Source organism: Volvox carteri (assembly GCF_000143455.1).
Source record: "Volvox carteri f. nagariensis unplaced genomic scaffold VOLCAscaffold_3, whole genome shotgun sequence".
NCBI lineage: Eukaryota > Viridiplantae > Chlorophyta > Chlorophyceae > Chlamydomonadales > Volvocaceae > Volvox > Volvox carteri.
In genome coordinates this window covers 931,776-954,793 of record NW_003307546.1, presented here as the reverse complement: position 1 = coordinate 954,793, position 23,018 = coordinate 931,776, and the positions used below count along the sequence as shown (strand labels likewise).

Below are 23,018 nucleotides of genomic sequence, written 5' to 3'. Positions count from 1 at the left end.
GTTCTTGGCCCGTCGGGCTGGTTTCGTAAGAGCAATCTAGGCTGACGCATAGAGCCGTTCTGGCACGAACTGCGTGCGGCTGTGTGTATAGTATATCTGGCCTCCAATTACTGCAGCGCTCTCAAATGGATTAGCTAACGCTTCTGAGAGTGCATCTTTTTAAGAAAAGGTCCTGCAGCATCCGAGCGTTAAAAACCTAGACTTTCTCCAAAAGGCATCGATACATAGACAGGTATTGAAGGCGAAGCGGAATGTCCTCAAGACCGATGACATGCTCGCAAGGCAAGGAGTGCCCTGGGCTTGCTGTCGGATTAAAGTAGCATTCTAGCGTATCAAATATTAAAGACAAAAGTGTTAACAAATTGCCATGAACATATATCCCCCACAACGGATATCCGCCACGGAGCGCTTATGTGACCATTTTTTGATTTAAGTAAATGTCCGTTACTACAACCGGTTCCAAATCGGTTCCAGGTTGGCTGCTAAGTCGTACACCGCCGCCAGAATTTAAAGGCCTCGAGATATACAGAAGTGTATTCGCAACGGTCACGAGCACGTTTTAGAGGCAAATGTGGTTGTAATTGCCGATATCACCAGGAGTTCTGGTTGAGAGCAATGTCATATTTGACGTCGCGTTTACCAGGCCGAATGCTCGTCGTTAAAGATTCACACGTCTGCTTGCTCATTGAAAGGTAATTCAGGAATCGCTTGCCAGGGAACGTTCCCGGCAATTCTGTGGACGCTTTGTATATTTCATCCCTGCACACATCTGCACATCTTTATACGCAGTTAGCACGGGCCGATGATGATATTCATACTAATAGGATCAACCAACAGACTCTTCTGGTGATATTCTTAGTTCTGAGGCCCATGCATGCTGCGGATTCAAATTTCCTTGGAAGGCTCCTTTTCATACGGCTTGGTTCGCATCCCTAGCTTGCATTTTTTGCATCATGTCAAATATGATTACACGCTTTGGGTCTCGGTTGTGTTCACGCAGGTAGTCGAACGCAGTAGGTCTCACATCCTGTCTCATGCTTGACATTGCTGCGGCAAATGATGACTCATCTCGCTTCATAGCCTCAAATGTAGAGGCGGAAGTGTCCGTTATAGTCATAAGCCTCCAAAGCTTTATTTTGCGAAACCCATGCATTGGACCCGAATACACATGTCGAAGAATAGAAGCGTCCTTGGTACAGCGGTCTTCTAATCACATACCCCACAGATGCCACAAATGCGATCATTAAGCTCAGTGCCGAGGGTCAGCGCAGAAATCAGAGAGGTCGACACCGTCCGCATTTCCCCCGAGCCTCAAAGTCTCAAACCGACAGGAAAAAACCTGAACGCAGAACACAAATCACCCCATGTCAATCTCCTCCCAGCCATGCTCCACAATCCTTATGTCGCAGCAACTGTGGTAGGGGTGAGGCCGGCCGCTATGCTTGCCAAGCTACTAGAGCCGTTTCCAAGGCGGGAGCCCTGTCGCTATGCGCCTGTCAGCGCTCCCCGCCTGCCCTCATCAGCACTCAGCAATGCGGATAGCTGGGCGAGTCGCCCGGCACAAGCGAGACGTAGCCGTGAGCATTGCCCGGCCTTGTACAGGCCCTAACGAGTTCAGCAGCGCTTTGCCCGTGTCTAGGCACCAGCAGCCCGTATCGGACCATTTCTGCGACCACACATCGGGGACAGAGCGGAACTTGCAGTCTCCGGCTTGGATGGCTAGAGTTGGCAATTCAGGACCTGTTCCGAGGCCTTGCTTTTACCCGCCACTCCCGATGGATTCACTCACTGGCTACATACCGCTTTGTGTGTTTCAGTTGACCCTTCCGGATCCTTCACGGCAGGTTTCGCATGGTTATTAGCATACATCGCCCGTTACAATCCTCACCCCATGGAAGAAGTTCATGTTGTGTGCCAGTTGACAGCGTCCCTCACCTGCACCTGCCGGCAGCATGCCTCGTCAGGCCCCTGCACACACAGCACTTGGCCAAGCAGCGCCGAGGTGCAGCCATCCCGGCCGAAGAAGCTGGGGTCCAGCTGCCGCGCCCGGTAGTCCGTAGGCCGGGCGTCTGCCTTGCGCACCAGATTGACCGTCACGAACTTGAGCAGCTCATCCGGGTCGGGACCCACACCTATCGAGAGGAAGCCCAGGAGTGGGGATGGGGGCAGGGGACACGGCAGCGCAGGAATCGGCGCACCTGTTCGGCCCCTTCAGGATTCACATGGGCTATCCTGACACCTTCGGAGGGTAACGCGACTGTAGGAGGTGTAAAACACACACGCACACGTGTTGGTTTCGGGGCGGAAGCGCCTGGTGGTGTACCCCTGGCCCGGTGGTGTGTGTGGGCGCCGACCCAACCCACCAGTGAGGGGGTTGATGTAGGCTCGGAGGGTCGCCACCAGGTTGCGGCCCAGGGGGGCACTCCGAGGGCCCTCCGCGGGGATCTCGTTGCAGTGGGACATACCTGAGGGGCCGGAGGGGGCGGCGTCCGGAGCACCAGAGGACAGCGGCCAGGGTGCAAGTCGGCGGGCAGCAGCAGCAGCAGCAGCATAAAGGGGAGTAAGCGCTCTCAGTGGCGAATGGGGGAGAGCAAAGACCTAGGAAGGGGCGCCTCCCTGCAGGGTGGGTGAGGACTCTGTTTGAAGTTCCGGAGGTGGCCTCCGCGCCCCCACAGGCTGAGAAAGGCTGTCAGCAAGATAAGGCAATGGGACTGCAATGAATGCAATGTTCAGGAATGCAATGTTGTCCACACGCGGAGGGGCAGCGTACGTGAGCAGTTCCGTGCGAACATGGCGACGAAGAGGTACGGCGAGTACTGCTCGTACGGCGTGCCCCTCAGGTACGGCTCTGCGCTGCCTTGCAGCTGAGCTCCGTCAAAGGCCTGCAGGGTGGGACGAGGGGAAGAAGACCCGTAGGGGGAGGACCGGGTAGTTGGCATGTTGATGGAGGTGGAGGATCCAGAGGTGCCGAAGGGAGGTGTGGATGAAAAGGGGCTTACCGCATTGCGGGTTGGTGCCAGGAAGAGTGTGATGCCGCACGTTCACGTGGCGGACTAGCCTCTCCCCGGTAAGCACCCTGGCCCGCTGCCCTTGGGATCGTTCTCCCCCTCTCCATCACATCCGTACACTTTTGGCACAATAACGCACATGAAGGAGAGGCATCAGGGGGTTTCGGAGGAGCAGGAGAAAGGAGGGCGGGGGGATGGCGCCCCGCTGGCGGCCTACCTGCAGCCCCAGTCTCTGGGCGGGGTCGGTGAGGGCAATATTCATGTAGGCGGACAGCCCGGTGCGGACGTGGTTGGGGCCCACTACCAGCGCCAAGGACGTAGGTCTGCGGGCAGCAGCCCGGGGCGGGAGGGCGCCGCAACAGATATATACAGATATACACAGATATACATACACAGTGGCAGCAGGGTTTCCCCGGCCAGGTGGACAGGTGTGCATGCTGGGCCGGATAGGAATCTAGCGCTAGCACGGGGGGGAAGTCAGCTCCAGGGGGGTTTGCTGGGGCCGCGGAGAAAGTGTGCAAGGAAGCCGGGCTCGGGCGTATTCGCCCGCCCCCTTGGGATCAGAGATATCGGGGAAAGGGGTGGTGTGAGCCGCTGTCGTACGAGCTGCCCAGAGCCCAACCTGCTCTGCTCCTTCCCTTTTCCCCGGACCTGTGAAGTGTTACGTAGGGGAAGCTGGAGAGGTAGGTGACATCTCGGTTGTCGCCGTTGCAATAGTCAATCACCTGCAGCGGCGGCGGCGGCGGCGGGGGCAGCAGCGGCCGGGGGTTCAGGTACGAGGTCGGTGAGGGGGAGCGCTTCCCTCCAGATATCCCGGTCGACCCTGATCATGTAGACGTACATATGCATACATACATACATACATACATACATACATACATACATACATACATACATACATACATACATACATACATACATACATACATACATACATACATACATACATACATACATACATACATACATACATACATACATACATACATACATACATACATACATACATACATACATACATACATACATACATACATACATACATACATACATACATACATACATACATACATACATACATACATACATACATACATACATACATACATACATACATACATACATACATACATACATACATACATACATACATACATACATACATACAGATACTGACGTGGACGCACTCGCCACCCGCAACCTCATCACAGGCCCCCCGTACGCCCCTGGGCCACCCCTCATCCGCCCTGCAGCGGCCCCACCTGCTCCAGGCACTGCAGGCCCCAGTCGACGGGGGGGTCTAGGGCACCCAGCCAGGAGCCTGCATGGGAGCGAGTTTCAGGGTGGTGGTGTTGGTGGTGGTGGGTGAGTTTGGGAGACAGCAGGTATGTACGTGTATATGTATGTATGTTGTTACAGGGTGGTCAACTTCGCCAGCGGCCCCCTTTCCCGGGGCAGTCCCTGCTCTCCCCTGCTAGAGGGGCACCCTAATCCGTCACCCCATCCGACTTCAGAATGTATTCGTTGGGTTCGGCAACTCACCACCAGCATCCAACCAAATCTAGCGGATCAACGGCGCATCAACTTAGTTCCTGGTCAGCTCGCAAGTTGATATTATCACGTCCTACACCGTCCATAAGATGGGGGGCCACCTCCCATTTCATCACTCCTCAAACACCCGAGGAGCCGGCAGGCGGATTTGAACCCGGGTCGACTGGGTCGACTGGGAGCAGAAGTCAGGCCTTAACCTCTGCCTGCCGCCTGCCGGTGTATGTATATATGTATGTGCGCACACGCGGTCGGGCCACATGGGCAACTTGTGTAAATGGGGTGAGGACGGGCATGAGTACGGCATCAGCCGTACGTGTACTATGTGCAGTCGATGCAACGTGCGGTATCCAAGCGAACTATGCCACAACTATTACAGCTGCCGTACGTACGGGTTATTAAAACACGAATCTCCTGAGGGCGGCCTTTTACCTCACCTTGCACCTTACCTTCACCAACACCGTGCTAGCGCACCTCCCTCGCTGGGCCAGATTACTGAACATAATCTGCAGCTCGGGGGCTCCTTACCAGGGACCCGCATCCCCCCCTCACTTCGCCAGTTACTGGCGGACAGGTTCTAAATTACGGAACCGCTTCCCGAAGCCGCGAATGGCGTACGGCGGACGCACTCACCAGTTGTCAGAGACCAGCCCATCGCATATTCAGCTTCGAACACCTCTTGCACTCGGGCCTGCAGGAACTGGAACGCGGGGGCCAGCCAAGCCTCCGCCGCTGCGCGCGACGGACTGTTGGATGCTTGAAGCGCCGCCGCCTCCGCCGTTGCCGCCGCCGCCGCCGTCGTGTTCCCCCTCGCTGGCCCTCCCGCCGCCGACCCGTCGGGGCCGGTCATGGCAAATACGGCATCCTCCTGTCGGTGCCGTGACTGCCGCGACGACGACGGCATCGTCTCCACGACAGCCCGCCGTGGTACGACGTTAGGCAGCGCGAAGCGGTCGCTTGCGATGACGACGAGCGGCGGATCCGGACTGGTGAGAATCGCCTCGGGCATGTGTTGCGTGCCGTCGTCCACGGCTCCGCTGCCGACGGCACGACCCACCCCCCAGCCGCCGCGACGGAAGCCGCCGAGCAAGCCGCCACCGCTGCCGAAGCCGGCGGTGGCCGGTGCCGCCAGCGGCCCCGCCGGCAGTGGCGGCGCCGTCGTCACCGGCGTCAGCCGCCAGCTCCGCATCGGCTGGGCCTTGGCGTACGGCCTGAAGCTTGACGCCAGCGCTCCCGCGGGCACAATGGATCTCAGCATCAGCATGTAGTAGGGGCTGCGGGGGTCCAGTCCGATGCCGTCGCTGAACTTCGGCCCAGGGATCGGCAGCACGTTGATGTGCACTCGCCCTTGCAGCCCGCCGGATAAGCCGTCCAGCACGGGCTGCAACACGTTCGCCAGCGCCGCAGCGGCCGCAGGCGACGCCGTCATCGCCGCTACGAAGAACTGGTCAAAGCCGCCGCCGGCAGCGGTCCCGGTTTCTGCCGCTGCGGTGGTGGCGACTCCGCTTTCGGCGGCGGCGGCGGCGGCGGTGGCAGACTGCGCCATTGCCGTACCCACGGGGCCGTTCAGTCGCGTCCATCTGTTTAGACGACCCGTGCCGAGGCCGGTAGCAGCAGCAGCAGCTTGTATCATGAGCTGGCTCATGGCAGTTTGAGGGGTGAATGTAGCTAGACGGCTGGGTGTGGGCCCTCTCGGCGGGATCCCCAAGGCGGTGGCGTTGGGGATGGGCTGCAGCGGCGGCAGCTCCGGCCGGTGCGTGGAGGCGGAGTCGCCCATGGAGCCGAACACGGTGACCCACCTGCAAGCAGTACGGTACATGTACAAGATACGACAGTAGGGTGTTAGTTGAGATGTGCAGCTGTAGGCTAGGACTCGTGGTACGGCAGTCTCTCACGTTTCCCCTGCCACCGGGGTGAGGAGCGTGAAGGGGACCCGGCCATATCCCCCCCGGCAAGGGAGGCGCAGATGAAAACGCCCTTACCCTCGAACTGGCGCCATTCACTGTCCTCCTTCCCGCCAATCCCCACGCCCTCCCCCCTCCCCCCTCCCCCCCTCCCCGCCGGGACGCACCTGCCGCACCACGGCGTCTAGGCCCCCCCCGGTATCCTGGCACCGCTCCCCTCCCCCTTTCCCCCCTCCCCCTCCCCCTATCATAGTTAGCTCACTTCATCCCCGACTCGCTCCACACGGTGTGTATGTACGGCGTAGCGGAGAAGTACACGGATGCCGCCGCGGGAGGGGTGCAGCCCGCCACCAGCACGATCTCCTGCGACATGAGCTGGTAGATGGGGGCGGACCCCGTGATCACACTGCCGTTGGCCAAACTGCTGGCGATGTAGGAACTTCCCCGCAGCTCCTGAGGACCGTCCAAGCAAGAGGGGGATGAGGCGGCGGAGGAGGAACGGAACGGGTGAGGGGAGCGCCGGTAGCGTGTGGTGCTGGCAGGAGGGCGGTTCGGGGCCCCAGTCGACCAGTGGGGGGGTGGGGGGGAAGCCCGAGTGAGATCTTCTCCTGCGGATATGCCCCGAGTTCGCCAAGCGGGCCAAGCGGAGCTCGAGCACATACCCGGGCGGGAACCCTTTTTGGGAGTTCCTGGATTGGGCTAGAGGGTCCTGGCGTCCTGTTGCTGTCCCTCAACGTTGTCCCAATGTGCGTTCAGACCTCGCTCGGAGCGGACCACACGTGCTTGGGGCCAGGTATGTATGCATGTATGCATGTATGCATGCGTGTGTGTGTATATCGTACGTACGTCTGCCACTCCGCGGGGGGTGGTCCTGGCGAAGGCCTTGTTCGGGTCCTCGGACGGCGCCAGTGGCAGCAGCGTCATACCGTACGGCGAGTTGGGGTTGCTGAAGGCGCAATTCGGTTCGCAGTTCTTCTGCCAGGCAGCCCGGAGTGGGGTTGGGGGGGGTGGGGAGTGCGACCAAGCAAGAGGAATTAACCAACAAGGTGGAAGTGGAAATGGAAAGGATTTGCAACCGCACTCTTACAAACGTGCAATCCAAATCGGCTCGCAGCCAGCCAGACAGCCAGACAGCCAGCCAGCCAGCCAGACAGCCAGCCAGCCAGACAGCCAGCCAGCCAGCCAGACAGACAGACAGACAGACAGGGAATCCGCACCTGGTGGTGCCTTCTTAAGAGGCACAGCAGCAATACATCAGTAGGAATGCGATGATACGGCAGTACGGCACCAGGCACTGACGGGACAGCGCTTCACTCGCACAAAGAGGGGCCCGCCACGCGCTCCGACCGACCAGACATTCGACGGCAGCTGTCGTCACTCACTCACTCGCTCACTCACTCACTCACTCACTCACTCGCTCGCTCGCTCGCTCGCTCACTCACTCACTCGCTCGCTCGCTCACTCACTCACTCACTCACTCGCTCGCTCACTCACTCGCTCGCTCGCTCGCTCACTCACTCGCTCACTCGCTCGCTCACTCGCTCGCTCACTCGCTCGCTCGCTCGCTCGCTCACTCGCTCACTCGCTCACTCGCTCACTCGCTCACTCGCTCGGACTCGCTCACTCACTCACTCACTCACTCACTCACTCACTCACTCACTCACTCACTCACTCACTCACTCACTCACTCATTCACTCACCGGCACTTCATCCCCTAGGAAACCAAAATCTACGACGCCCCGTTGCACTGTCCACTTCAACGAAGATCGCAGCGCCCGGTCGATTTGGTCCAATGCCATATCTTTGTACGGCAAGCAGGACGAGCTGCCGCTGGCGCTGGCGCCGCCGCCATTATCACCGTCTCTAATGGTGCCGCCTCCGCCACTGCCTCCGCCCCTAGGCCCTGCAGGGCCCCGGGGGATGGAATGTCGCCCCGCGGGGGGAGGGAGGGAGAGAGGAAGGTCGTTGCAGGGAGAAGGGCTCACGTGCGCACAACCGCACACGGGGTGATCTCTCTTCCCAAATCTTCCTTGTTCCTTTGTCAGAGTGTAAGGAGCTTAGGTAGTGGTTTTCCTCGCGCCAGAAGTCCTTTTCCCCACGCCAGCACCTAGGCCCTTTTTCCTTCCGATCAAAATGTCCCCAGCCAGCCAGCCAGCTAGCTAGCCCGCCCCTGCGGCGGGTCCCGAGTGCCGGGCCCCCACCTGACGATGTCCCGTTGCGGTCCCCTTGCAACCGCGAATCCAGGCGGCCTCCGTCGTCCGATATCGGAGTGTAGCTTGCACCCAGCTCAGCCAAGCCGTCCAACCCTATGTAATACAGGATGGCAGGTGGCGCTGCGCGGTGACCTGGCCTGACCTGGCAATGGCTGGTGGCTGTGGAGTGCGGGGGACTTAATCGTGCGACGAACGAGCCAGCAAAGGGGGGGGAGTGACGGCGTGTGGCAATGTGTTCCCTCACGTTGCGGGCAGGAGAGAGGGAGGTAGAGGAGGAGGATCGAGGCAGGGACTGGCGCAGGCGCGTTTGGTTAGTGCGGGTTCCGGATCTAGATTTTGGTCCCAGCAGCTATATCTATCACGCACGCGCTCTTCACGCACCGGACTGATCTGCTGAGTTTGTCCGGGCGGTGAAGGCGGAGGCCAGGGCGTCCGGGACCCCCGAGCTGGGGTTCGTTGCTGCCCCCGCCTGGACCTGGCCGTCCGTTGTACCCTGGCCACTAGTACCGAACGGCATGCAGATAAGCAACGCCAGTGCGATCAGTCCTAGCAGCGGCAGCGCCATGCCGGTGGGGAGGCAAATTGAGAGGCGCAGAACGGACCCACGGGTCACAACAGCCGAGGAACGGCGCAGCTTCCGTTGCTGCTGTTGCTGCTCCGGCTGCTGCTGCTGCTGCTGCTGCTGCTTGCGTGGAGAAGGAGAAGGAGGAGAAGGCAGGGCACCGCTGCTGCTACAGCTGCTGCTACTGCTACCAGAAGCAGTGGACTTGACAGCCGTGCGTTGCTTTGGACCTTTGGCGCTGAAGGGCTTTGGCATGCTTTGTTCCGCAGCACCACTTGTAACTGATTACAGTGGTCGTAGTGGCGAGCTTCAACGTGTCAACGAGGAGATGTTTCGCTGCCGAGGACTGCCGGGGTCAGCTCGGGCGGGCCACAGATGCACTCAGCTGCCGAGCGCCGCGCTACATGGGCATTGCTGCGCACCGCAGAGCTGATCGGAATCGGGATAAGAGCAGCTGTCTCGTCTGAATGGCTATTGCTTTACAGGCCCGCAGGGACCTTCCCAGGTGGCGGCGGGAGGCGATGTCGGGCTTTCGGCTGCGTGTATCGGTGTTGCGTGTATCGCTATTTGTGGACACAGGCGTATGCCTTCGGCTCGAGTCGTTGTCTCCCCGATGCAAATTTTGCCTAGACTTTCCGAGATTAGAATAGCGGGCAGCTGGACCGGACTCGACCTCTCATCTACAGGGTGACCCAAGTGCCCGCGGCCCGCTGCAGGACGGACCGGACGAGCTGTCAGGGAAGCAGACAGGCCGCGATTACCATGTGAGGTACGACTGCGCAAAACATTATGCTTGACATGCTTGACACTTGGCGATCAATCGGTTCATATTTTTGATCGTGATAACGAAACATGCACAATCCTCGGGTACATATGTTCGCAGGTTGTTGGCAAAGGAGTGCGAAAGCCTAGGCCGAGGCCAGGCTAATTCGGGCCAACTTGGACAGTTCGTGCATATGCTTTACGAACCCGTGCCGGGCCGATAATGTTGAAAAACATGGGTCCAAAATGCCGGAAAAGCCATAGAACCGCAACATGGCGCCCTCAACTTTCGCCTTGCGGCGCACACACGCAGGCGCGCCAACATTTCAAACTTTACCAATCTCCGCGCTGCAGCCAGTGCTCAGGGCGTAGGCAACCCAACATCAGATGCAATCATGTCCATGCTTCCTCTATCTAAGCACGCTTCGCACCTGCTACTCGGTCAACCAGCTACCGCGCGCCAAGATCTGATTTTAAAACGCAGCTCACGACAGGGGGAAGTAGTGCATAAATAATTAATTAGCGAGCTGCGAGCAACGCTGCTCAGTATATGGACGGCTTTGAGAGCCCGTGCTGGGTCTCAACTCTAACCCCGTGCAGGCTTATCGCAAACGGAGCTTTGCAATCAATCAACCAACATAAGCTACAACCATCGCCTCTTCGCAATTTAGCATAACAAAAAAAAACACAACTGGGCCCTGCTTGTCGCTTCCGTAGACTTCATAAAGAGGCGCGCATCCATGCAGGGTATGCGTGTGCGTGAGTACAAGACTGGGCAATAATAATTGTATTCCTCGCAGGTTCCACGCCATCATTGCTGACGCTTTTTCCCGTCATTAATACATGTGCCGATGGAAACAAACTGGACAGCACTGGACTGGAAAGCTTCTGAACCCAACCCGGCACACACTCAGCCAGCCAACCAGCCAGCCAGAACCAGTAAGCGTTCCCCAAGCGAAACGTGAAGGTGCTTTGCATGCTGACGAGTCCCCTTTTAAGACCCGCCTCGATGCTTCATGTACTACCACACTACCACGTACTACCACACCGTTTTATCAACGGCTTTGGGGTAGATCAAAATGTAAGATAAAAATAGTTTTCCGCCTGGTGGTGCCCCATGGAGAGCTGGAGGCAACTTCATGGAGTTGTAAGCTGCTGCTCGCAGTGCGTGTAGGACTTCAATAATGCGTGGACACCAATCAACGCAACTAACAAACTGACTTTAACTGAGGAATGCTAAGGCTGGCCAATAGGCCCCTAGAGAAAACCCCAATTCGACCTCAAGGCTCCTTAAGAAACCTATTTAAATGCTAAGGGCGGCGGGATCGCGCAAACACGGAGATGAAGGCGCTGTGCTTTCACCGCATAAAATGGAGCGGTGTGTCTCAATGCTTTTCCGCGCTGCGCTATGCCATGACTTTCCTCAATCCACCTGCCTATCCAATGAATCCGTTCGTCCATCTATTCCTTAAACTGTAAGTATCATTGCAACCCCAATACAGATGTGTCGAGTCGCTGTCGCATGGGACACCGGGAACAGCACCCTGAGCGCTGACGGCGGCCACCCCACCATTAAAAACACTGGCAAGCGAACAGACAGACAAACAGACATACTTTCAGGACCCTGCTAACCACCCACACACAAAGGTAACAACAAAGGATCAATGACCCCACAACCACCACCTCCTCCACCACCACCACCACCGCCGCCGCCACGACAACCACCACCACCACCACCACCACCATCACCACCAGTGCTCGCTAGGGATAAGCCAAGCCGCATGCGGGCGGCTGTAGAAGGACTGCGCAAAGACCTAGCTACTAATGAAACCCTGAGGAGTAGGGGCCGCGATGTCTAAACAGCACACGTGCACAGCCGGGGCTCTGGTGTGAACACAGCAAAGGAACCCAGGACAGGTGCAGAACAAGGACCAGCTCAGAACTAGAAAGAACATTTCCGAGAAGGCAGTGTCGGACCTGCCCACTACGTCCACTTACCCACCCACCCACCTGCCCACCTTACATCCAGGCCGTGGTTACGGACAGAATGGCAGCAAAGACATGGAATCCCAAATCGCAAATGTCAGCTAACAATAGATCCAAATGCGGGCACAGCTAAAGAATCCTACCAGGAGCCCCAATCGCCACCATATAAAGAGTGTCGCAACTTGCTAGTAAGCATTGAATGTCGAATGAACTATTGGCAACAGCAGCAGCACGCTGCGTCGAGCTCACCCGCTTGCTACCATCCGCCTGCGCGGTGCCAACTTTGGGTCAGCCCCCGAATCCGACGGACCCGTCCTCGTCCACATGGAAGGGGAGGCAGCGCCACTGCCCCCGCTGTCACAGCGCTGTGACGGAGGTATGGGCCGGCATTGCGTAGTTCGGGCACAGCAGCCACGCACCAGGTGCCACCAGCTATCCCGGGGGCACCAGCAACGGGAGGTTATCACCGCGGGGGCACCAGCACTGCCGGCGCCGCCGGCCGGTACGGGTTGTACGACTGGTGTGGCTGGTATTGGAGGGGTAAGGCCTGACCATGCAGGTGCACAGGGACGCCGATAACCACCGCCGGCGGCGGCGGCGTTGCCGTTGCCGTTGCCTGGGCGCTTCCCTTCGCCACATCCGCCATGACGGCCATAAGGGACGTGCGTGCGAGGGCGGCAGCGCCACGGCCTTCGTCGGGGGGAAGCAGCTTTGGCAGCGGCAGCGACGTTAGTGGCTGCGTCGCAGCCATTGGAGTTGGAGACGGCGGGGTTGACCATCGTGGCTGTGGCGGCATACCTTGCGGCGGCTCCGCTGTCAGCCTGCGTGTCTCTGAACGACGGTGCGAGCTGGTCTTAGCGACCGGCTGCGGAGAAAGCGGAGCGTACTGCGGTGCGGCGCCGCTGGGGCGAGGTGACGCCAGTTGGCCCGCGTTGAGTGCACCATCACTACCGCCGCCGCCGCCTTCACTGTTTTCCTTCCGGGTGTCGTACTCGTACGGCCTGGATGATGCGCTGGTGACAGGCCATGAACTCTCGCATGCGAGGCCGGACGGAGCGGCCGGCGACAGCTGAGCCGCCAGGAGCTGCCAACGCGAATCCGCCGACGGCCGCTGCTGCCCGCCCGGGATGGCATTGCTTCCTCCTCCTCCTCCCGCGTTGCCGCTGAGGTGACTACCGCCGCCGACGCCACGCCGCGATTCAAACCGTTGCAGCTGTTGCGGCAGAACCTCCAGCTCCAGCTTCGGCATTACACCGGTGACCAGCGCCTTGCCGGAGACCTGCTTCTTCATCATGGCCGCTGACTTCACCGTCGTCGACGGCGGCGGGTACAGCCACAGTGTCCGATCGCCGGTGGCGCCATCCCCGGGCTGTGTCGAGCGCCGTACAATGCCATTGTCTGGGGCCAGCGAGCTTCCGCCGCCGCCGCTGCCACGCGCCGGATCGACGGGGCCCCGCGGGGCACCACTAAGTGGGCTGCTCGGCTTCTGGCGCTGCATCAAGGACACTTGGTGAAAGTATTCACGGGCCTGACGGCCGAAAGAGGGACCCTGGCTGGTCGATGTACCGGCGTCCGGAGGCCGCAGCCGCGACTGAAGGTTTCCGCTGCTGTTCGAGGCCACTAGCAGGGGCCCCGAGTGCGCTTGTTGCCGTGGCAGCGGAGGCGATGGCGCCGCCGCCGCTGCTGCCATTCCCTGCTGTTGGTTGGACAACGACGGCGGCTGCGTCTGCGGCCGGAGCTGTAGCGGTAGTGACTGCGATGGTGGCGGCTGAGGTGTCTGGTGCTGGAGGTTTTGCAGCTCCTGGGGGGCCTGAGGGGGCTGCAGTTCGAGTGCCGGGACTGACTCAGTGCACCCCGGCATGGAGAACCGTACGGCAGCGTCGGCGTCTGCTGCGGCTGCGGCGCGAGTGGCGGCGGCAGGGCCGACGGCTTGCCAAAGTATACGCTCTGAAACCACTTTACGGGGTGCAAACACGGCCATGCGCATCGCAGGAGGCGCTTCCAACGGGCCACCAGCACGCTGCTGCTGTTTGCGTGTGCCCTCGCCAGCCCGGTTATCGCCGTACGGCAGCGCTTCTGCATCCAAATCGTCGCAGCCATCATTCTCTGTGGAGAGGAGATTGGCGCCCTCCCCTGACGAGACCGGCAAGGGTGCGCGCGAGGGCGAGGGCGGCGTGGGTGGAGGTCGCCGTAGAGACGTCTGGGGGACGTAGTCCAGGCGGGCTTTCTCTTCCTCTTTCGAAGTCTCCATCGCCACCCGCCGCGCCACCGCCTGCATCCTCAGCGCATCCAGTGTTCGGCCAGCCCTCGACCGCGTCCATTTGCCCTTGCCGCTGCCGCCGCTGTCGTTTTCGCTGACACGCCCGCCACCCGCATCGCCGCCGCTGCTCGCCGCTATCTTTGGCTCCGGCTTGGCTCTGACCCTTGGGTCAGTTGCAGCCTCAGCTTCAGCCTCGGCATCCGCCAGCTCCAGTTCCTCCATAGTCGCCATGCCCGCCTGGTCTGCTGCCACCTCCCCATCCCGCTTCCTGACCGACGAAGAAGACACACGTTCCTCACCTCCCGGCGCCGACGGTCTCGCCTTTCCGCCCTCATGCGCCGGGACGTACACGCCGCTGTCGCTGCAAATTCCGGAAACGCCGACGCCGCCGTCGGTGTTCCCCCCAAGCGCCAGCTGCTGTCCACGCGGGGTTTCCGCCGCCGCTGCTGCCCCCGCCCCCTTGACCACCCGATTGAACGTCGCCCGGCGCAGCAGCTGGTTGGCATTACCAGGGGGACTCCCTCCGCCAGGGGTGGAGGCGCGGTACGGTCTGGGCCAGGGCGCCGCGCCAGAGACATCCGCCGTTGCCGCCGCCACCGCAGTAGCCTTGAGGCCTGTGTGCTGGTTGTCCTCCCTGTGATGCTGGACCTCTCCCGTATCTGTGAGCGGCCTCCCAGGGTACACGCCGGTGCTGCTGTGCCGCAAGCGTCGGCTGGGCGATGGCGAGATGTTGGCGGCGTAGGAGGAGAGCATGTGCTGCTGGGGAGGCGGGGAAGCGGGGGGTGTTTCGGGCGCTAAGCGGGAAGCCCAGCGGCCGTTGCCGCTACCCAAAATGACGTTTTCGCCGCCGCCGCTACTGCCGTCACTGCCGCCGTTGCCGTGGCCTCGGACGCCGTCATCTTTACCACCAACGATCACCTTGGGCGTCGTCATGACCGTCAGAGGGAATGGAGAGTGCCTCCTGGGCGTTCCGTCCGCTGCCTCAGCTGCCTCCGTCGCCGCCGCCGCTGACGTCGCGCCGCCTCTGGCGTCACGCTCCGAGGACTGCAAACCATCGGCCAGCGCCTCTGACAGGTCCAACAGCCCAGGCGGTGCCAGCGGCGACGGCGGCGGCGCCTCCGCCACAGTGGGCGCGGGCGAACCCTTCGCGGTGCGCGCGGCGACAGCGGCGGCGGCCGTTGCTGCCGCAATGACCGCCGCCGCCGCTAGCGCCGCTGCTGCTGCAGGCCTCGCCTGCATTACGTCATCCACCTCATTATGCCATTGTACGGCACTGTCCCTGAGATCCAGATCCTGACCGGGAGTGCTGACGCGCGAAAGGCTCTTCTGGTCCGGAGTGTTGCAGCACTCCGTCTGCCGTTGCAGGCTCTCTGGCCCCATCGCCGCTGCTGCTGTAGCTGTCGCCGGCTGACGCTCCACAACCCCTGCGCCCGCAGGGGCTTCTGTTACCGCTTGCGGCTGTAGCGGCGGCGGCCCCGATGGCTCCATCCACGCCCGCTCCGGCGGACGGGCCGCCCCTGGCCGCTGGGACGGCTTGAATTCATCCTCATCTCCGTCATCGTCGTACGCCGGGTTCAAACCTCTGAAAGAGTGTGCGTAATAACTGACCGCCCGCAGCTCTGTCGTGGTGTCAGGGCTCTGCCTACTGAAAGACAAGGCGCCGGCGGCACCGTTGGCACCACTGGGGGCGTCGGCGGCCGCTGTTTCGGCATCCCCTCCTGCATTGCCGCCGCCAGCAGCTTCGCTTGCAGTCGAACCGTTGGCGGCTGCGGCCCTGGCGGCGGCCGCTCCCAGGGTGGCTGCACGAACGCTCGCGTCTTCTCGGGGCTGTCGCAGTGCCAGCGCAGTAGTCACAATTTTGGCTTTCTTTGGCCAGCTTGTAGTTTTTTTCTTGCCGTCGTTGTGGTGGGCGTAAATCGTGGCGAGTGGCTGCTGCTGCGGCAACCCCTTGGTGCCCCGAGAGCCCTCTGAGTCCGCCTGCGAAGATGATGAAGGCGAGGCGGAGGTCATCCAAGTCAAGAGACAAAAACAGTAATAGTATTATGTGGGACTCGGTGGAGGGATTCCAAGAGGAATGTAGCTCCGGGATAGAGAGCCGTCGACATGGCATCGGGCTTCGACGCAGTTCCCTAGGCCAGCTGGGTTGTGTTGCTAAGGTTCCAAGGGAACCCTTTTGTAAGATACTTAACCAAATGCTAAGATTAACGATTGTCGCCCTTAAGCGGGTGTTAAAATTAAAAAAATCTTATTTTAGGCGGCATGATGTCTGTCTCTTTGCGCCCCCTTATGCGGAACTGCGTCACTGATGCCACATCCTGATCAAAATCTAGCTACATAATACAATAAGTGCACAAATAGTTGTAAAACCGCCTGCATTCTTTCTCTCAGTTTTCGTGCTGCAGGACTCTGTGCTACCATGGCCCAATACGGCCTGGCCCGATGCACGCCAGAGCGGCTCACACAAAATTATTTAAAATATTATTTTTTGGTCACAATTTGCTGTAGGTTGGCGATTTCCTCATTCTAAGGGACGTCCAAATCCTCTACCCAGTTTTAACTGTCGCTGTCCTCTGGTCTTATGGAGTAACAAAACATAACATACCCACCGGTCTGCGCGTTTTAGTAATGTTTATTGCCAAGCCTCCACCGCCTTTGAGAGTGACGCTTATGGGTGCGGTGGGCTCCGTTGAGGCCGAGGGACCTGGCACCACAGGCCATTTAGAGACACGCTCCGCAGTTGTTGGCTTTTTGTGTTGAGACCCTGTGCCCGCATGGCTAAGGCATTGGCCCTGCGGCGAAAGATGGGCAATGTAATCTGTCGTCGTGAGCAGGGACTGTATTATGCGGCAACAGCAAATGAATCTTGCACCAGGAAGTACATCTAAATTCAGTCCTTACCATGGCTTGTAACGGCCGAAGCTTTCAACGTAGGTTCCCCCTGCTTAAAGCCTGTCCATACGGAGCGGAATCCCTTTTTAAGGCTTACGTTTTCCCTCGGGTGTAGTTACCATCATGAAGCGACTATTTCACAGTTCATTGTAGAAATTTGGAAAAAAAGCACCAGTTCAATACATTCCAGACTCGCACGTGCGTACCAAGACGTACATTGGCGTACCAGTCTCACAGGGTGCTGCACAGCTCTATTGCTGGCCCTTATTGCAAGGACTAAAAGCAAATATTGGGGTACCCCGTAAAGCAGCTCACAGCGGGCTCTTGTAGTATGCATGCGGCGTCCTTATTGAGTCCTCTGTCAGTGTATCCGTCTCAGCTTTTGCGGCTGGCGTTACAATTGGGACGGACAAAGAAGTGGACGTCCCGCGCCGGCAATGCGCTGTAAGATGGCCATGCCCTCAGCGCATCCACCACGTCCATACAACCGTTGCGGCGACATACACCGCCGCCGCGCAGTGGAAGGTACGGCGCGCGGCCGCCACGCAGCGGGATATTGCCACCACCGCCACTGGCCGGCGGAATGCATCCACCGATGCCGCTGGGCAGCGGGAGGGTGCTACCGCCGCCACCATGCAGCGGGGGGCACCGCCTGCTGCCGTCGCCGCTGGCCGGCGGGAAACAATCACCACTGCTGTGGGGCAGTGGGAGGGAATTACCGCTGTATCCACGCAGGGGGAGGTTCCGCCCGCTGCCATAACACTACGGGACTTCATCACCGACGGCTCCTCGCAGGCAGACCTGGCAGTTGATGAAGTGGACCGACCGTACATGACGCGGTCAGTTCGCCGTCGGACCCTGCCGCGGGACCTGTCCGCGGAGAGTCTCGAGGAGGATATGCCCATGCCAATTTCCTACAAAACCTTATCGCCCCTCGTAGACCTCCCGCTTGATGGCATGCCGTTAGCCAACACGTTGCTGGAGGCGCTACGCTCTTAGGCTCCCCATCGGGTATTGGGCCCAGCTTGGACCTGGACCTGAGGGAATGCCCAGGACTCGCCACCCGAGGCTGGATATCGTCTGCCCTTCAAGAAACCAGGGTAACGGCAGACCGCGTGTCTCAAGCGCGAATGGTCCTCCATAACGATCTCGGGCTCTCCACCCGGACCAGTGGGAATCCTGGCGGGACCCTGCACCGGATAGCTGGCGTGGGGGCGGAACAGCAATTCGTATCCGCAGCGCTTTACTCACCAGCGGGGCATTGACCCTCCCTGGGGTGCAGGCCCAGCCTACCAGGTCATCCGACGGTCGCCTACTGAACCTACCCGCATGCTGGGGTGATCATAACTTTACATTAGTAAACACTTACCTTCTGGGAGCCTGCCTTTAATTTTGTCAACAATCCCGACCTGGACGCGTCCACACTGTTGGGATAGACGAATGATGTCAACACTACGGCGGAATTTAAACAGCGCATGTCCGGGAAGATTGCCACGTTCCGCCTTCACCCTAGCCGGCGTGCGTGCACGTACGTCCATCCAGCGGGAGCTTCCCGTATTACCGGAATACAACGAGGAGATATTAGGGCTCACATCTGAGCTTAATCTCTTTTGTTTGAGCATTTATGTCCAGTGAAGTTGGTTCGGCCTGGCCGAGTTCTTTTGAATGAGGCCCACAGTGTTGTGCGGGAGGCATTGCACTCAACCCGTTCGGGGTCCAATGTAATCATCGCATTCTGCTTAAAAAAACTACACCGTTGTCAGAACGTTACTATAATTGGAGGTGAGAATGGATTGTGTCCGTTTTGAGCCAACCTGGTTCGTAGTAGAGTTTTATTTGCTTTCCAACCAAATGAAAAAGGTCCTAAGTCAAATTTATCGTCGGCTTTTACCTCATTTATCATAATGAAGGTAAAACAAATCTCCTTGGGTTGGCCAAGTGAACATGGATTCAGAACTGAACGGAGCGGGCCAATGAATCTGTCCGACGCCGCCTGACGTAGGGCAGCAACCGAAGTTCCAAAATACTCAGCAGAAATACTCCACAAGCCACCACTCTCACACTATCACAGCATGGCTCTGATAGCCTACATCAAATTGCAATTCGTTCACAACTTGCGACCCATGTACCAATGTAGCATATTGGCGTTTATTCCCTGACCCCCTTAAACCCCTTCCCTACACATACACATACATAGCAGCAAAGCATGCGGCTCATCATCGCCGGCGGCTCATCGTCGCCATACTGTAATAGGAGGTAATCGCCAGCAGGATAAGCACCGGGAGCACGGCGCAAGCATAGCCTATCATACATCACGATTAAACACAATCGAAAATCACTCAAGTAGTTTACATGCCTCCCTGCGCCCCTGATGAGGCAGCTTCCTGACAACCCTTGTCACCGTCTTCCAAAACGGGAAAAATCCAAAGCCAAAAACGCAAGAAGGAATAATTCCCGTACAGGTTAAGAGGAACCAGAGCCCTGGCACCTCCAAAGGATGCATCATGTCCTGATCCAACCGGGTCAATGCAGGTCAATGCAGAGCAAACGCGTCGTCCTTTGCCCCTAGGGTGCGACCTACCATTTGCGGCAATTGCAGGTCAGCGCGTTGTCCAACAACTGCCATACGAATAAAGAAGAAGCCTTACAAGGGACTGAAGGCTGTAACGAATGCCCCATGACGAATAGCAACAAAACCTCGTCAGCTGCACGACACCGCCGCTGCTCGATACACCGACCCGACCACACACCACTATTCAAACACACCTAGGTAGCGCGTCATGTCCAGAAGGCGTCCAGAAGGGTCATGTCAAACAAACACCGGCGGGTGCTTAAACTGTGTTCCAAAACCGTGATGCGGTCGAACCCTTAACTGCCTTTGCAGGCGCCACCAAGACGCCCCCCCTGTCGTAACGCAGGATACCAACATTTTAGCAGCATGCTGCATGCACCAAATGGCAGAGGTGTTGAGAAGGACGCCACGCGGTTGCTTCAGGGCTGCCTAGCACACGGCACTGCCACTGTCAAGTATGCAAGGTGTTATGAAAAGCTTATTCCACAAAGAACAGGATGTGCGTGTGCGTGTGCGTATGCGTATGTGCGCGATACCGTCTCTGCAGTACGTCCCCGCTGCCGAAGTCTAGGTAACAAAACAGGTAAACACTTGATGAAGACGCACAGCTCCAGCATGAGGGTCTATCTCACCAACTACAACCCCACTCCAGCGCATCCCGGTCAGGTGGTTTCTGCTCACCGAAACACCTACCACAGACCCCGTACCCAGGCTTAACCCCGTACCCATGACTCAGGTGAACCGAATCACCATTGGTCGTGCATACTCAGCAGCTTGCAACAACCTGCAGTTGTGGGCTTCACGAACCCGAGAGCGATCCCACCAGCAGCTGGCGCCCGACTTCGCCGCAGTCCGCACCGTCGCCGCCGCAGCTGCTGCCGCCGCCTAAGCCGCCGCAGCACGCCGCCGCCTTCCACCGGACACCTTCCGCCTCCGCCGGGTCGAGAGACCAGCCCGCCAGCGGCGCGTCACCGTCCGCATGCCGGCATCCTGCTGAACAACAGTCCCCGATGACCACCTCACTTCCGATGACACTCCCAGTCGCAAAGCACGCCCCCGCCACTCCAGCCGTCGCTGCCATAGCCACCAGCTGCGTCTCCGCCTTGGCTAGCTGTGCATCCCGTTCTGCCAACTGCGCCTGCAGGCCCTCCAGCTTCGCTATCCATTTACGCCGTGTCGCATTATGCGCCCGCACCGCGTCCTCTGCCTCCATGCGGTTGCTGGTGAGCATGTCCACCACCTCGCGTAGCCGCTCCTCCAGATCCGCCATGGAAGCGTCCACAGCAGGCATCGCCTTGCGCACCAGCGCCATGTCCAGGGAGGGATCGAACAGCCGATCGCGCTCCTCCTCAATCTCCAGCTTTTGCAGCATAAGGCTATCGTACTTGTGGGTCAGCACGTCGAGATCCTTCTTGCAGGTGAGGTATTTGTCAAGCGCGGCTGCGGTCTGCTGCTGTGAGATCTCCAGCGCGCTGCGCAACGATGCCACCTCCCCAGCGAGCGCCGCACAGCGAGCGTCCACCTGTTGCTTCACCTCGGCTCTTGGCTCCTGCTGCTGGTGAGGCTGTTGTTCGTGTCGTTGTTGTAGTTGTTGTTGCGGCGGCGGCTGGGGCTGATGATGGTGTTGCATGTGCCGTTGCGCCTGCTGCAAGTGCTGCAGCTGTGTGCACAATGACTGAACCTCCGCCGTCAAATAGGCGCAGCGGTCCTCTAGATGTACAAATTCCATACTTCGATGCTGCTGAGGTGTTTGTCCTTGTTGCGGTTGTTGTTGTTGCTGCTGCTGCTGCGACGTCGTCGTTTTCGGGTCCCCTTCGGCGTAGCGGAGCTTCGCTGGCAGTAAAGTCTGATGCTGATGCTGTTGCAGTGGCGGCTGGGGTGGTGGGCGTGACGGCGTTGCTGGTGTATCGCTGTTGATCCATGACTCCTTTGGAAGGTTGTCCGACTGCTGGCGGGTGGCGGCATGAGCAGGGTATGCAATGCGCATCGTTTCCTGTGGCTGCCTTTGTGGCTGGACAAGCGCATCAGCATAGCTGCTCTGTTGACCTGATATGGGCAGTCCGCCAGTAGGGCCGATCGAAGATGATGCCTGCGGCTGTATAGAGTTCAATCCCGCCTGGGAGGGCGCACGCACCCGTGCCCAAGCCTCCTGGAGGGTGCTGCATGAGGAACGTGGGCCACCACGAGCGTCCGAGCTTCCACCACCGGCGCAACGCGACGACTCGGAGTCCTCGCTAACCCCAGGTTGCCCGCAGCCAGGCAGTAGGGGGCACTCGCTGTCTTTGCCGCTATTGCTGCGAGCTGGTTGGGCAGCCAAGCTGCTACGCCTGGGTGCATCCCGCTGCCCCTGCTGCGACCTGGCACCACTGCTGCTAAGCTCCTTAATGTTTCGCTGTTCCATTTCTTGCAGCTGCTTCCTTAGCAATTCGTTCTCGCCCTGCAGCTTGCTGACGAGTTTGGACGACTCGCGCATGACATCGTCCCGAGCCTGCGGTCCCGGGCGCGCAACATCATCGCCGTGAGGCAGCCGGCCGAAGAGCCAGAGCCGTCCGATAGACAGGTACATGCCACAGTTGTGCATCCAAAATGAAATGGACGGTATTCATCGAGGGGAATGGGCTAAGCGCACCTCAATCTCAAGACGCTGCTCTTGCAGGAGATTCAGAAGAAAGACTGTCTGCTGGTCCGTTTTCTCCGCCTGTCTCATCAACCATTTTGCTGTCCTTTTACCCTCGTCGCTCACAGGCAAACGGCCCATGCGTGTGCCCCCCCAGCTCATTTCCTAGACTTGTCACATACAATTATTCTTATATTCACATGTCACAACCGTGTGCAGTACAGAATGATCTGTGCTGAGGACAAATCAAACCACGCAGAAGGAAACCCTGACCCACAGCCGTGACTGTGACCAGCGGACAGCGCCGCGCCTATTGCAGCCTACTTTGGGTAAGTTATGGTTAACGTGAAGCATAACGTCTATCGCTTGGCAAATCGTATAACTCTGAGCCCAGGCATTGAATGCACATTATCGTACGCTTCCGCTAAGCGTTGTGAAAACCTCTTCACGGATAAAAAATTGTACATAGGGAAAAGGCACTTTCGTACATTCAATTTAATTTATGATTCGGTATACTGCGTCTCGATCCACGGCAAGCGGGGTCTGTCGCAGGCTGTGCGAGCTAAAGTGGGTCACTTCCGGGTATTTTGAAGTGAACGAAACATAACCTTCCCTCATAGGTAGAGCAATTGCTTGACTCTTCTACATTTCGGTGGAGCTGCCCACCCGTATTTTTGGTGCATGCGGCGGTGCAAGG

At 58.9% G+C, this 23,018-nt stretch overlaps 1 protein-coding gene across 1 annotated transcript; it reads right to left on the bottom strand.

Annotated features, from left to right (window-relative positions):
• Positions 1–1,519: 1,519 nt before the first annotated feature.
• On the bottom strand, positions 1,520–22,411 carry VOLCADRAFT_86620 (uncharacterized protein; the record flags this gene model as incomplete). Its single annotated transcript, XM_002946345.1, has 20 exons — positions 1,520–1,666; positions 1,936–2,132; positions 2,364–2,465; positions 2,771–2,882; positions 3,226–3,331; positions 3,660–3,733; positions 4,271–4,329; positions 5,190–6,355; positions 6,723–6,913; positions 7,307–7,435; positions 8,161–8,363; positions 8,662–8,832; positions 9,055–9,355; positions 12,403–12,509; positions 12,782–14,999; positions 15,162–16,220; positions 16,850–17,032; positions 20,528–21,652; positions 21,839–22,192; positions 22,334–22,411. The coding sequence occupies 20 exons, from the start codon at positions 22,409–22,411 to the stop codon at positions 1,520–1,522; spliced, it is 8,082 nt and encodes a 2,693-aa protein (XP_002946391.1).
• Positions 22,412–23,018: the final 607 nt, after the last annotated feature.